General features: G+C 46.5%; 1 protein-coding gene across 4 annotated transcripts in view; it reads right to left on the reverse strand.

Moving 5' to 3' along the window:
- SKI (SKI proto-oncogene) overlaps nucleotides 1-15,574 on the reverse strand; it is a 97,152-nt gene that overhangs the window by 7,891 nt on the left and 73,687 nt on the right. For 2 of the 4 annotated variants that reach the window (XM_085242648.1, XM_085242650.1), the window contains 4 exons: nucleotides 4,887-5,012; nucleotides 4,272-4,387; nucleotides 2,442-2,707; nucleotides 1,220-1,521 (listed from right to left, as the gene is read on the reverse strand). In XM_085242648.1, coding sequence (XP_085098774.1) covers nucleotides 1,220-1,521; nucleotides 2,442-2,707; nucleotides 4,272-4,387; nucleotides 4,887-5,012 — 810 coding nt within the window. The remainder of the gene's footprint in view (nucleotides 1-1,219; nucleotides 1,522-2,441; nucleotides 2,708-4,271; nucleotides 4,388-4,886; nucleotides 5,013-15,574) is intronic. The other 2 variants (XM_085242649.1, XM_085242651.1) reach the window with 1 other exon arrangement.

Below are 15,574 nucleotides of genomic sequence, written 5' to 3' on the forward strand. Positions count from 1 at the left end.
AACAGATTTACTGAAATGCAAAGGAATGAAGTGATTGATTTGCACAAAGTGATGAAGAACAAAAAAAGCAGCTCTGTGGAAAAGACAGTGCTCAGTCTCCCTTCTCCAGGACCTGATCTGCAGCTTGCACAGAACAAGCCATCTGCACATAAAAGTATTCAGCAGAGGGAGGTCTGCTGTAATGAAGCTCTGCAAGAATTTGAGTTGGTAAACTTTCATTACAACTCTAATTGTGATCCTATCTACACACTTTACAATCTAACTTTTTCACTTCCTCTTACTAGCTAGTAGAAAATCTTGACTCTGAGTTGTTTTGTTTTTCCAGTTTTTAATACAGCAGTGATGTTGCACACAAATTGTGTCTCTGAGCTGCTGTCCTCTGTTTCATTCCTCAAAGAAAAGCCAGACTGCATCCACCTGCTCTTGACCCATGGTACAGATACCACTGCTCTGTCCCCTGGGCCTTGCTTTACAGCTGACACCCCACAGCTATCTAATGGATTACACTTCTAGCTTGGTTCCAGATCCACAAACAATATTCAAAGAGGACAGGCAAAGCTTCTAATCTGGTGCTCTCTTGCATTTCCTATGTCCTAATTCTGCCCTACCTCAAATAAAATAGAAGTTCACCCACCATTCTGTGCAGCCACTGTGATTTGTTAATGGCCACATTATCTCCAACTTTTTTTGTCTGACTACTTTGTCTGACTACTTCCTGATGTAGCTGGGATTTACAGAAATAAGGAGTTTCTCCACTGGATGAAGGAGGAGAGCTGCAGTTCAGTTCTCTTCATGAGAGCTTGGGCAAACGTCTCCCAAGAACCCCTCCTCCAGCAGCTGGGCAATAGCAGAACTTTTGAAAATCTTTTAAACTATAAGTAAAAGCTCCAAAATGACAGAGATGTTTCTAGTTCAGTGAAATTAAAATAAAATAAACTGTGCTGGGATAGAAGATTTTTTTCAGTAAAAGAAAAATGTTGATTTTGGTAACCATGGATTTATACTCTAAAGCAAAAACAGGTGGCAAGCTTAAAAAAAAAGTAAGAATGGTTCCTGTATACTTTGGTTTCCCAGCTGAATTTACAAAATGTTCTCCAGTAAAGGCTGTTGCTATTTGGGAAAAATGAGGCAATTCTTTCTAACATGAGACAACTTAATGGTTTCTATCTGGAAGAGCATCTGCAGACAGCGATAAGAGAAAGCTATTCTTCAACATTACCTGATGTAGGCTGCGTTTGGCTTGCAAGGCAGCATTTAGCTTCTCTTCCTGCTTCACTCTCATTTTAACAACTTCATGGAGGAATTTTTCTTTGGCTTCTTTTGTATCTAGGCCACTGTCCAGGGCCTGCCTTAGGTGCTCCAGCTCAGCTTCCAACCCACTGCTGTGAGAGTCAGAATGTGCTGCAACCTCATATGAACTGTTGACTGGGACTGGGGCTTGCATCCCAGGTGAGCTCATGTCCTTTGCAGAGCTGGATGAAGTAAAGGATGGGGAGGAGAGCGAGGATAAGGAGGAGGTGACTGAAAAATAGAAACATCTAAAATTAATAAAAAAAAAAATGTAGAAAACAAATGTAACTCAAAATATGCTGAGCACCATTTCTAAAGAGGAGACAGTCAATAATCAATAAAAAAATGGAAGAAAGAAAATACTTGTTTTATACTTTGATGCCTGAAGTGTGATGAAAATGCAAACCTGAGTATCTTAGAGGACCAACTTATTTGCTTGAATTGTGACTTTGTCTTACATCACAAATCTACATGATTCAGTGGATAGAACCTCTTACTTTGCCAAAACCGTACGCAGCAGGTATGGGCTGAACATACTGAGATCAGCAGCAGGATTCTCTAAAGGATACAGTGGTAAGGCAACAACAGTATCTTCATCCTTCACTGAGGGGCCCAAGATGTCAGTACTGTCTAAGAGCATTCCAACTCCTGATCCCTGCCTTATGTGTTGAGGTGCATGGATGTAGCTCTGAAACTACAACTGCACTCTCTGGCTGACATAAAATTCCATGCTTAGAAGTGTGTGCATTGCTGTGGGCTACGTGTTCATACCCCACAAAGACTTTGCTGTGAACTATACACACGTTATGTTCACCTCTGCACAACACTTACCTGCTTTAACTAAAGGCTGTCTGGTTTAATGAGAATCTCTAGGTTTGTGGACCCCTGTGGTTCAGATACTTTTTGTTGATGCACCTCTGTTCCTGCCCCAGGAGATCACTCCCTCAACTTACATTCCATTCTCATTTTTCACTATTGCAAACTTTTCATTATTACCAAAGACTGTATCTTAATGTGCCACTGATGTATCAGGCCTCCAGAATCATACTGGAACACAACAGAGTTGTGAGTTGTGAGCTAACTCCTGGAGGCTAACCAGAGGAAAACAGAGCACAAATAAAACAAAATGAAGGCAGATGATACACACTTACATTCCTCCCTAGTTTCTACTTCAATTTCTGCTTCTGATTCCTTATCCTCTTCAGGGGCAGTAACAGTGGCCACTGGCTCTGGGACAGCTGGGGTCTCTGCAGCATGTTTCCTTTTCCGTGGCTGTGCGGTGCTGCTGGGCACCTCGCTGCTCCGGGACACCACTGTGGCACAGGGTGGATTGCTCACAACTTTCTGTTGGGCAGGAGGTGCGAGTGCCACATTGGGGGCCACAGCATTCTCAAAGCTTTTGTAGGAGTAAAAACTGCTTGAGAGGGGGAGGAAAAAGGAAGGAGAAAAGAGTCATATTCTTGACTTTAAAACGCTTCCCGATCTGTGCATTACACTGAAACTGCAAGACTCTGACTGGAGTGATGGTGAAGTTCCACTGATTCACACCAGCTAAGAATCTGGCTGTATATTTCTTAAGTACTCGTTTGAATGTGGAGGAGATTTATACTGCTGACTCCCATCCAGGTCAGGAGGGATCATGTTTGACGTCCCATATATTCTGAGTACCAAATTCTCCCAGAGTCTAAAAATTATGCTGTTTCCCCACAGTCTTTGTGCATTATTGATGTTCCTAACTGGATTTCTTTAGTTCTGTCTATCCACAAATGTTTTGTAAGCTTCCCTACAAAGGCCACAGCAGTACAAAAAGTGTATCGTTGTACATCTTTACTTTCTTGACACAGAATGCATCTGAGTGCACATTAAACCACATTAAAAAATAACTATGTTAAAGAACAGCTATACTGTAACATCAAATAGAAAGAATGTAGCAGAAAAGGTATCAAAGATTGCCTTGCATCTTCAACTCAGCATGTACAATACAAAGTATCTTCAGTTACCTATTAAAACTCAGGAACTTGCTAAAAGTTTAGGTATTTTTTCCCCAGACTTCAGGTGCCCAAAGGCCTACTCTTACACCTGCTCAGCCCTTCTCTCCCAGCCTACTTTAAAAATTCTGTTTAAAGGCAAGTAGCCCTTTTTTTTCCCCTATTTAAATTAACCCCCACACCATCTAAGAAGCTTGTTCATCACAGCAGCAAAACACTTTGCCCCAGCATCACTACAACACCTGGCAACTTCCATCAAACTTTCCAAAGAAACCACTACCCTGAGGCAGAAATCTGGCACCAAGGATTTTCAGACTGAAAGCTACAAAGGCTGGCAGGGGAACGTGTGACTGCCCTGATGGTTTCTGTGACACCAGCAGCCCCTCCTGCTACGGATGGTGACCCACTCTTGCAGCAGTTCAATCATGCAGCTAACAGCATCAGCTTGCTTTCTGACAGGGCTCACAGCCAGAGTTTCCTCCAGGCTCTCCTGCCCAACATGCTGCCATGAGCTCCCCCAGCCCACGAGCCATCGATGGGCAGGCTGCTGCCCTCACACCTCTGTCCTCTTCAGCCAGCACAGTGCTTCAGCAGTCACCTGGAAATGGCTGGCTGCTCCCTGACCAATGCCCCAAGAGAGGAACTCATTCTTTCTTTAAACAGCCCGAGAACTTCTGATAACTGCTCCCCAAAATTATCTCAAGTTCATGGAAATAGCCATCATTTCAGATTTTTATGGTACATTCCACCTAAGGGAGTCTATTTAACAAACATAATTAATGAATGCACACAACACCAATAATAATATTTGTTTCCTTTCTGCTAACTAACTAAAACACTGCAGCTGCAAATACTTTTTATCCCAATACTGGTGAACTGATCAACTAACAAACTCAATCGACTAACAAACAATGCAATGCAGCAAACATAAAGCAACCTGCTCGCCAATTACTCTCCACAGTTGCCAGCTCCATTCCTCCCTCAGCCCCTTACCTGTCTCGGATCAATGCAGGAAGATGGGTTGAGAGCTCTTTCTCATTTGCTGATACAGCAGGGGACCAGGGCCGGAAAGCTGAGAGACGCTGACGGGGATGGACACAGCCAATACTCTGGGAAAGAGGAGAACAAAAAATAAGTACAAACCATCTTTAAAAAGTATTAATCCCAACAGAGCACTAATAATTGTGTTAAGTACATGTTCTCTCATCTCTAAAGCTGCTCCCCCACTGGCTAAGGCCTACTGGCTTAGCGGGTTCCACTGGAAGAGGTAACTCTACCAATGTGAAAACCCACGTTTTTTTCTTTGCCAACAACTTATCCGTGGTTTGCACAGACCACATGAGGCTCCTGAGTTTCAGGATTCTTGTACCTCAAAGGCACGGAGGAATTGCTTACTCCATCATCACAATCAAGGTCAGTGAACACTGGAAGATGGCAAGGAAATTGGGAGGACCGCATAGCTCAATGCTTGCTAGGAAAAGGATAGAAATGTGATTAATTTAGAAAGCCTGGGCAAGGTCTTTCTCACATTAACTCTTCTGGTTTTAGTAGAGGGATGTTACATGCTGATTTTTACTCTCATTTGATTACAAAATACTCAGCAATCACCTTATTAGATGAACTGGATAAGGACCGTAACCAACTGGACTGCTTTTCCTTCTCAGTAGAAGCTGGAGATTGGGAAGCAGAGTCGTCTATTTTGGTTTTCTTGGAAGCAGGAGGATCTGAAGGAACCTGAGATAAAGACAGAAAAAATCAAAGACAGTTATTAATTCTGCAATCAGTTTAGAAACAAGATATAAAGTAAAAGCAAATTTTGTATTTGAATGTAAGAAACATCACTTTTTCCTGCATTTTTAACTCTTAGGAACAACAAAGGAGTGAAAACATGGGACAGGCACAAATTACAACATAACGTGGTTTCATTCCTCCATTTAAAACACCCAGGTAAAGCGTAGGTGGTACAGGAGTGACAGGCAGAAATGTGAGACATTCACACCATATTGCAAAGAAGTATCTGCCTTTTATTATTTTTGTATGCAGAAAGGTAAGTTTTAATGTGGTTGCTGAACTGGAAAGATTATTTTAAACGAGAACAGAACAGACTTTGTTATTCTGTTTGCAGTGGTTGTTATGCCGATGACTTCACTACCCCACAGCTGCAGTGGATTCTGGGGGTGCTGCCAAGAGCTGCTTTGCCTTTTCCACAAGTGGCTCAGCTTGGCCCATAAATCATCCCCAAGCATAAGAAAGCCCTTTGGCAAGCAAAACCCCTTTCCTTCAACACTGTGAAGGAATAAAATTCCTATAGTCCCAGAGTGGCTTGCAAAAGAATTGGTAACTACTGGTTTAACTGGTGCACTGGGGACACCAGCTTGAAGCTCTGCCAGTACAAACTCGTCTGCCGGCAAGGAGGGAGAAGGTTCTGGACCTTGCTCTGCACCATGGCTACAAATCACAAGAGCAACACGCTGCCTCGCTTTCTCTTCCATCTTCTTGTCTTTCCTTTTGCAGTTCTGAGCTCTGTGTTTCCATCAGTCTGGTTCTAAGTGAGGTGGCAGAACCAGGCTGAAGAACCACCAGTAGCTCATCTCTGCGTTACGTTTTCCCAGCCCAACATCTCACTGTAGTTTTTGCACACAAGCAGTTATGCTCCTTTTACAGACACACCTGTATGGCAAAATTTTGAGAGCCCAAAATGCTTCAAAGAGAGGATTTGATGGCGATAGAAGCTTAGGACCTCACTGGTCAGCATCTTGCTTTCTGAAAACTGGTCCTTTCAAGGCATCTTAAGCTGAGAATTCTGAGACTGCTTCTCCAAATCGTTATTCACACCTGAAAATGGTGACTTTACCCAAAGAATACACGAGGAACTGAAGCAGTGTTGCTAAACTGCACTGATCCGGACTCCCAGCTGACTTCCAGGCCAGCGAAACCAGAGCAATTCCATCCCTTCTGCACACCTTAATTAGGAGGAAATTCTGACATGTACGAGAACAGCCTGCTCCTTGCATGGAAGCAGGGCAGCAGTGTGAATATCCAGCTCGTGCCAGTTCATCTGGCAGCACGCACACTCCTAGGGCTTCTATAGCCCAGTGTGCACAGTAACATAATCAAACCAAGTCTGGAGGTTTTAGTAAAACATTCCCTGGCACTCTGGAGCTCGGGGCAGCTTTCCATATGTAGCAGATGAAGTAGAATGACATGGGTGTGTATATGTGTAACCGCAAGTACAAAATTAGCCCGTACCAGTGCTAAATGCCAGCTTCGATGGATTTGCAAAGAATTCTTGCAGCACAGCCTCGGGCTCACTGAGGGCTGACTCCGGCACCTCCCATCTAACCCAACCGAGAGAAGGCATTTCTGAATGCTTTTTGTAGAAATCACAGGACAATGCACTGGAACAGATCTGTTTCTTGCTTTCAGAGATGCTGTCTGTGCAGAATTAGTGACAGCATTAGAAAGGTATTTGGCAAGTGACTGCCGATCCCGGCCCTATCCACTGGGGATGGTGAGCGGCGTGGGGAGGGGAGCAGCGCTGGAGGGCGGGGAGGAGGAAGGGGGCTTGGAATGGGAACGGCAACAGGTGGTGGGGCTCAGAGAGCCTCCTCCCCCCCACCCGCTGCCTTCGTGCCCCTCGGCACCACCCAGCTGGAGCCGGACCCGTCCCCGCTCCGAGCGTCAAGCAGCGGCTCAGGGAGAGGCGGGTTCAGAACGGGCTGGAGGGGAGAGATTTAACTAGAATGATCTCATTTGCATTTTTAAAGAAATCGTGCCTCCTCTCCAGCTTTCTCCCCCGTCACCCTTCTTTTCTCTTAAATCCAGGCTGACATCTGAGGTTCAGGAGGGCTCCGAGCACAAAAAAAGCAGCAGACGTGGGAAGGATGCTTAACCTTTTGTTGCCAGGAGCCAGCACCGATCTGACAGCGTGGGATGCTGCGAGGAGTAAAGCAGTGTGCGCTTGGGGGAATCGGTTTTACCCTCCCCACAAAGAGATGAAAACAAGGTGAAAAAACGGGGAGAGGAGACAGGTGCTCAACAGGGCACACAGACAGCTCCAACACTGCCATCTCCCATCGCAGGGCTCAGCAGCACTGCTAACAAACTGGTGCTGAGTGGCACAGCTCACCAGCAGGACTCAGAGTCACACCTGAGCTGCTGTGATGACCTCGCACACTTTTCTTTCCATTCTGCCCCGTTCTGTCTACGCGGATCTCACATCTTGCACTACATGCTTAAAACAATCTTTGGGTTCCATTTCAACAATGCCAAAATTCTCGTTTTCACACGCTATGAAACGCTCAGGCAATCCATGCTGCTGTTCATAAAACATGGAGGTGGGTCTCCAGAAGCCTCAGTCACAGGAGGGGGTCACTGCCCCACTGCACACACCATCCCATGGATGCACTTCACACAACTTTCCGCCACCTTTCATAAATGACTCATCAAAAACTTCAAACCAAACCCTGCAAAACCAGAAGAAATATTTCCTTATTTCTTCCTTGGTTTCTTTTCCATTCCAAACAACTTGGTGACTTGTTACTAACCAGGCTTTTATTTGGCAAAGTGTTGTTACTGCATTTTCTGAAATCCACAGACAAAAGAAACTTACTGATACAAAGTGGGCCCAGAAATATTATGTGAAGCATTTCCTTCAGCTTTCAGACTGTTGTTTTCTAAAGCAAATGACATTTTGAGGGAAAAAAATATATGGAAAGATATATAATATCCCTTAATTTTTTTATTTTATTTTATTTTTTTGAAGTAAATTCCAAAGGGAAACTTGGGCATGTGAACTTCAATGTTATCCCTTTTAAGACAAACTGATAATAAGCAGCCTAATTTGGCCTCTAGCCAACCAGGGCCACGTTGGACATGTCAGATCAAATTTTCTGGTTCAATTCAGTAATACAGTAACAAAGCACGAAACCAGCAGAAAGCATTTCTGACCCCGTACCTCTCCGACTGCCTTCCCTGGCACACACTATCGGGGTGGAAGTGGCTGACCAGGAGGCACAGCCAGCTCAGCGGTTGAGAGAACGCAAAGGTGGGCCCAGAAAAAAATGCTTCAATTTGGTGAATGGGGGCTGTTCACAGATGCGATTGCTGGTGCCTGTGGATTTACCAAAATACACACCCGAAGCAATCTGCTGCCTTCCCCTACCTTATTTCCAGCTCTGCAGGGGCTGGGCTGGGTGCCTGGCTCGTGTTCTCTGTGCCCTTCTCTCCTGGTTCTGCTGCACCCAGCGACTGCCGCATCTTCGGGCCGCTCTGTGCTGTGAGCTGCCATCCACTAGGGGATAAGCTAAGACCACTGAGAACAGGACAGTGCTCCCTTGGGAAGGAGCTGAGTGCCAGCCAAATCCTGCAGAATGGCCAAGTCAGTGGAACCACTCACAGAACACCACGGGCTCGCTGCCACCCAGCCTGGCTGACTCCTGTGCTCACTGGCTGGAAATGATGTTCCCACACCAGAAGTCCCCACGTAGCATCCTTATAAAGGTTTGTCCATCCTCACCATTGATTTGATGTCCTCAAAAGCTATCCCAATACACAGAACTCTGTATTTCAGTCTCTTAAAAAAAAAGAATTTGGGAAATATCTAGAAGCTGAAGAACTCAATTTCATATTTCTACCTCTCGTGGAAATCAGAAGCATCTCAGCTGAAAACCCTGCAGCTAAAAAAGCCTGCAAACCCAGAATAGGCAAAATAAAAACTGGGCTCTCAATCTATAGATAGATGCTGTCATTTGTTCAAGCTATCGCTTCTGCTACGAGTTCATGCAAACAGCTGAGTTCGGTTACACCAGGAGGAAGGGTGGGGCTTCCTGCCTCCTCTGATGCTCGCCTGGCTGTGAAAATCAAGCAGCTTTCTCATTAGGGGCACAAACCACAAGACCAGACGCCGGTCTGATACAATGTGGAGAAACCCCAGAGATAGACTGCTTGGGTTCAAAACGTGTCAGACATCCAAAGAGAAGAACACATTAAAAATGAAAGAGCAGTGCTGGTGGTGAGCACACAGAATGCCCCGCTTGTGGCACAGCTTGAGCTCACCAGGTCCATGCCTGAGGGCCCAGGGTCTCCCACTGATCCCGTGAGTCTCTGCTGAACCGTTATCTGCTTGCTCTTTGGTGTGCTTCTCCTGTCCAGTTCTGGACCACCTCAGCTCACATTTTACCCCAAGGGAACACAAAATTGAGGCAAAGTCCTGAAACAGCAACGATCCTACAGAGCAGGTGCAGGCCCTGCTGCAATGAACACACCTGCACCAGAGGCTGTGGCAATTATGAAGGGCCAACCTACCACCTGTTATCAGTCTAATGTTACTCTTTGGGTAAGCTGGACAAGACAAGTGGTTTAGTAGAGGACATGGGCAGAGCAGGCGCAAAGAAAGGCTTGGGACCCCAAGTTTTGTTACCAATTGAGTCTCCTCTAGGAAGCCAACTCTAATTCTGTTCCACTTCAAAAAATGCGTCAAGAATAAAACCCCAGACACTAAAAATATTCCAGTCAAAAGACCAGAGGGCTTCCCAACCTTCCATTTTTCACTGCTCTGATGAAGCACATGCTCCCACTTTGCCCCTCCATTTGGGGACACACAGTCACAGGCAGCAGTCACCTTACCTCCCTTCAGAGCACATCTGTCAGGCACAGCACAGAGTGTGAGCCTGCCTGGAGCCCAGCTTCCCCTGACCCCATGCTGCCCATCCCAAAGGGAGATCTCCTTGTGCACAGGGCAGCTCGTACTGCTCTGGCAGCAAGGTGAACGCAGCTGTCAGACAGGGTGCTATGGACAAAGGGAGAGAGTCTTAGGAATGCGTGGAGATACAGGATGCTCATCTTAAACAACTGGAAACTGGGTTATTCTCACACCGAACTAACTGCAGCATATTCTCTGTACTACACTGAATTCAGATAAAAGATAACTTACTCATTCTATGCAGAAGACAACATTTTGGGATTTATCTGCATCTTTCCAAAGAAAAACCACACAGACAACACCTCACTAAAGAGAGCATCAGCAAACCACTCATGCTGGTTTCAGACCCCGGCTGCCATCTGAGCACACAGCCCACCCCTCAAGGCAGGCCTGGCAGCTCTGCAGGGCCTCACAGCACTGCTGCAGCCCTCAGCCCCAGCACAACACTGCTGTGCTGTCTGCACACAGCATGCCCACTCAAGCAGTAGGACTCACTGTGCCCTAGGCAATTCAGCATAACCCGTTTTTGTCATCAGAAATTAAGCTGAGTATCCCTGGGCTGGTAACTCGGGAGCCCAAGGAGAAGTTCGCAGCAAAACCAGCCATCTCCCCTTCTCACCACCTCTTACAGCTTGGTAAGAAATAAATGCAAATCGCAGGCCTGACAGTCAAATGGAAGAAGAGACAATTCAATCATATGGAACTGAGCGGTAGAAAGGTGGAAACATTTTCGGAGTGGCAGGGGAAGGAAGGAAAACCAAAACAACATCCTCTGTACCACAGAACTGTCTTCAGAGAACACTTCTTCCCTTCAAACGCTGTGAAGCCACCCAGTTTCTTCAACCCTACAAGTTTCCAAATCTACAATCACTGAGTTTTTCCACAGCCACTCTTTGAGTCTCTTCAGCAGCTGCTCAACAAAATGGGTATTTCCCATTTCTCAAAGTGTTCCTGATCCCCAAGTGTTTGTGCTGGGAAGCGGGGTGCCATGGAGGCACAGGGAGTGAGGACGAGGCCCACACCAGGTATGAGCACAGCGTCAGCATCCCTACATCAGCAGCTAAGGCCACTGAAAAAAACACTGCTCTGATTTTCTCTCTTCCTTTTCTCCTTTTATTTGTTTTGAAGAGACATCTGAAAAGATAGCTGATTATTTGCTAAGCAATGTACTTGGGTTTTGGCTCTCGGTTAGAGCAACTGGAAGCCTCTTTTCCACTGGCTAAGAGCTTGTTTTGCCCTTCCAGTGGAAACTAGAAGTTATGGCTTGAAAAGAATTCCCTGCCCTGTGGTTTAAAACAAAACAAAAACTTCAGCTCCCACTTCCCCAGCTGAGCTAAGCCAGCAACGGGGAGCGGCGCAAGGAGGTCGGGACTGGAGAGGAAAAGGGCCCCAATCCCTGACTGCTGCTGGCAGCGCGCCCTGGGAGTGGAGGAAAGGGGCTGGCAGAGGGCAGCACGCAGCAGGGCTGTGCCTGCACACAACCAGGCAGTGCTGGCAGCTGTGAGGAGCCCCGCGTCCGGCCCCTCTCGTAACTGAGGCCGAGGGGAGCTTTGCCATCAGATTCAGCAAGGAAAATCAGAATTTCCTCTACAAACAGATTTTGCTTTGCCCAGTCCTTGCTGAATTGTTTGTGGGGTCATGGTTCTGGAAATTAAAAAGCCCTCTGTGGATGAAATTTTCTCTTGGTGTTTTCTTTGAAATGAAATCAGCATCTCTTGCTGTAACTGCACTGAGGTTTCAGCTTCGAGCTCTCTCCAAGGCCTCGGATCCTGCGCTGCAGAGACATGTCCACTCTGCCCGCCAAGAATCTCATTTTAATTTCAAATGTTACATAAAAGGGCAAGCATTCCCCCTGAGGTTTCCACTAATACCGGCCCCACCAGGCACTGCTCTCTCTCAAACACCAGCTGATGCACGACAGACCAGACGGTGCCAAACCCCACAGAAGGCTGACAGAAAGCACCAAGCTCCTGGCAGCACCTGGGCAGCAGCCAACTCCGGGTGCTCAATTCGGGTCCCCAGTGCCATAGGTTTTATGGCCGTTGGTAGGACGTGTTATATTACACGCTGGGTACAAAGACCCATCCTGCCAGAATCGAGCGTCCTTGCAGCACAGCTTCTCCCAGACAGCCCCAAGCACCAGGCAGCGCTTGTTGTACAACATATCTGACAATTCAGTCGGAAAAGCAGGCCACCAGCCCCGTCCCCACTAAGCCCGGATCTGCAGCCCGCCGGGTCGCTCTGCCGCCCCGTTGCAGACGCCTGGCACGTGTGCACACGCATGTGGCACCGGGGGGACAGGGCCTGCTGCCAGCCCGCGCCAGGGCCGGCCGTCTGACACGTCGTGACAAATTACTTCTAAGGCTGCAGAGCCAGCGGAGCGCAGCAGACGCAGCCCTGCTCGTCTGCACCGCGGTCTGTGCTTCCCTGTGGTTATTTATAGGGCCTTTGCTGACAACCTGCTCTGTGTCCCCGCCCTTCTTCCACGTCTCAAAAAGGCATTCTGTCAGCAGACCCAGTTTGGTGTCGTTGCAGGAACCAGCAATACACTAGAATAAGAAGTAGGAGACACCCGGGTTCTTCTGGCTGCACAACAGCAGCACTGCCCAAGGGCTGCAGCGGTTTATTTTTCACTTGTGTTTAATCTGTTGGAGGTTGCTTCAGGAAAGCTTCAGACTTTTGAGTAAGAGGCAGTCTGTGTCACATCACAGGACGGAGCACAAGAACACCTGCAGTCGGCTGTAACGCTCCTGGGCAGTGGCAGTGATGTTCACCCAGAGCCCAACCTGCCCATTCTGATGCCCCAGCCTGCATTAAGCATATGGGTGAAAGTAGACTGTCAATTCATTGATCACGGATTAATAGTTCCAAATCCTATTAAGGATGAGACAAAGTGCAATGGAAACCCCTAGTCCTGGTGAAAAAACAGTGCAAGGCCCCATTTATCTCCCTGGTTCCTGCAGGAACTGCTCCCTGCAGCATCTGATGAAGACAACTGCATTTTTTGACTGAAGGAGTTGAGCAGCAATCATACAGTTAAGGACAGCTCAGGTGCAAATGGGTTTGGGTGAGTTAGATCCTGAACACATTCAATCTCATCAAGAAGGAGGTCTTTTTCTTGGTGCCTTTTCCATCAAGACAGGCCATTTCTATAAAGACACAATTTCTGAGGCCTATATTCTCACCACCCATATATACAGAAGATAGAAAAAATTAATTCTTTGCTTACAAAATGTTTTGAAAGCTACAGACAGGCAGATGCTTCCTTAAGTCCCCGACAACTAACGTGCTCTACAATTCAAAGAAATTCACAAGAAGCTCATCTACTTTAAGTAACAGTTATTACTTCTGAAACCTCCCCAGAGCTCTGAGGATAAAGGCAGACAACCAATTACCGTCTTAGACTTCCAAAGCTTCTTTTGCTGCCTTCAGAAATAAGCATCACGCGCTGCGGGCACCAGATGTGGAGTCGGGGGGTGAGGGCAGAGAGCAGAGGGCCCTTCAGCTCACCCTGCCCAGAAAACCCACGCTGCACATCCTCCTGCCAGAGCGGCTTTGCCTGGCAGAACCCTTTCTGTTCCACTGGGTGAGCAGTCCATACAGAGCTCATTTTAGTTGGAGCATTTTCCATGTGGTACAGATAGAAAAGGACTCGTGTCCTTTAGCGGGGCGCTCACCACGCTCATCAACATGGCAGGCTGAGCCTTTAGCAAATTGCCTCATTTGATACACAACATATTGGCAAAAAAAAAACACCCAGTTTTTTATAATTCTGAGAAAACTCACCTTTTGACTGCAGGTAAGAGCTCTGAAGGGAAATGCCCCTAGTATATGTGCAGACGTTTATAGGTAGAGTCACAATGTATTTCAACAACTTAATTCTGTATAACCAAAGGAGGCAGTAAAAGATAATCTGAAGGGGAAAATGGGAGGGGATCGGGATGGACAGGAGGTGAAAATCTGGGGCACCACAAGAAGGCTTTCAGCTCTTGTGTAACGTGACAGATTTTAAGCCTTTAGGGGGAGAACTGGCTAAGCAATATTGCAGTGCAGCGTGACTGCGCAGCCACATGGGTTGTGTCTGCTATGACTATTAATAGGATGGGAGATTAGAGAGGTCTGGCTACGTACGGCCTCTATCTACCACTGCAATTCCTGCTTTGTCTCTGCTCCCTCAGTGCCACAGAGGCTGGCTGGGACGCCAGAATGGGCTCTGCACCACCAGCATGGGCTGCCCAGGGCATCTGCTGGCCCCAGGTCATCCTCCAGATCTGCCAAAGCAGATCTTCTGGGTGATCTTCTAGTGGCCGAGGCTGAAACGAGGGAGGGTCAGGCACAGAAGGGATCCTGATAACACAGGGCTGCATCCCGCATGGGAAACCAGATGGAAGGGTGGTACAAAACCACCAGTCGTTTTCAGAAAGACAGATTTCTGAAACAGCAACCTCTCCTTCACATCTATGTGAACTTAACAGGCTTTAAGCACAGTTTTAAGTGCTTAAGTGCACGGCAGAATTTAGGGCCTGGTTGGTACACACACAGTGAGTTCTGTTTGTCGTGCCCAGGTAATGGATACGAACACCCACCAGGCACAACCAGCACTGTTTTTTCCCTCTTACTTCTCACTTCTGTGTTACAATGTGAGTTCTATTCCACATCCTTCTGTGTGTGTGTAATGTGTCTGACCCCTATAAAGACGGTCAAATAAATATCTGGTGACCTCACAAGTATGAAAATAAGCTTATTTGAAACAAAAAGTATATCTTCAGGGGGTTTGGCAGTAACTTTCAATTATTTTTAATTGCCTGGAAAATTAAAGTAAGAAAATAGTGTGGTATAAATGTTAGGGAACATTATTAAGTAGTTTTCATAATATCTTAGCTGTAGCTTAATAGACAAAAACGGTTTTTTAAGCCTTCATCATCTGTTCAATATGAATGGACTGTCTGTTCCCATACCTCCTCAAGGGGCAACTGAACTGAAATATCTCATGATAGAAACCAGACTCAGTTTGACCTGGTAGGCAATGAGAACTCCACAGAACCTCCACAATTAGGGTTTAATTACAAACCACCATAGAGTCTGGCCTGCAGCCTGAGACCAGAAACACGAGGAAAGGAGTTCAGAGAAGGTTTGGAGCCACAAGCACTGACCTCCCTTCCCCCATTTCCCTTTTTTTCCTTTCTTTGCACCATGGGATGAGCTTTTCTCTTCTTATCACCAACACAACTGACATGCGAACTGCAAAGTAAGCAAGATTTCCAAGGCAACAGCCTAAGCCTGCCTTTCTTCCTTCTTGGGGAATTGTGCCATCACAAGTCTCTGACATTCCATCAAACACATCACGAGAATCAAGTGAAATGAAATTCAGCCCTGGTATCATGATGGCTTAAAAGTCTCTGATTTTATTTTCTTTTTTTCGTCAGAAACTTTCAATCCTCAGTCCCAGGTGTGAGCTGTAGTTCACTGATGAAGCCTATAATGCAGAGAATGAAAAGCCACCACTAGCAGCCTAGCCAAACCCTAAGCAAAACCTTACATAAGCCCCTGTTTGTGGCCTTCCATATTCTGGGAAGAGCAGAACTGTGCTACA

Source organism: Meleagris gallopavo, chromosome 23 (assembly GCF_905368555.1).
Source record: "Meleagris gallopavo chromosome 23, MGAL_WU_HG_1.1, whole genome shotgun sequence".
NCBI lineage: Eukaryota > Metazoa > Chordata > Aves > Galliformes > Phasianidae > Meleagris > Meleagris gallopavo.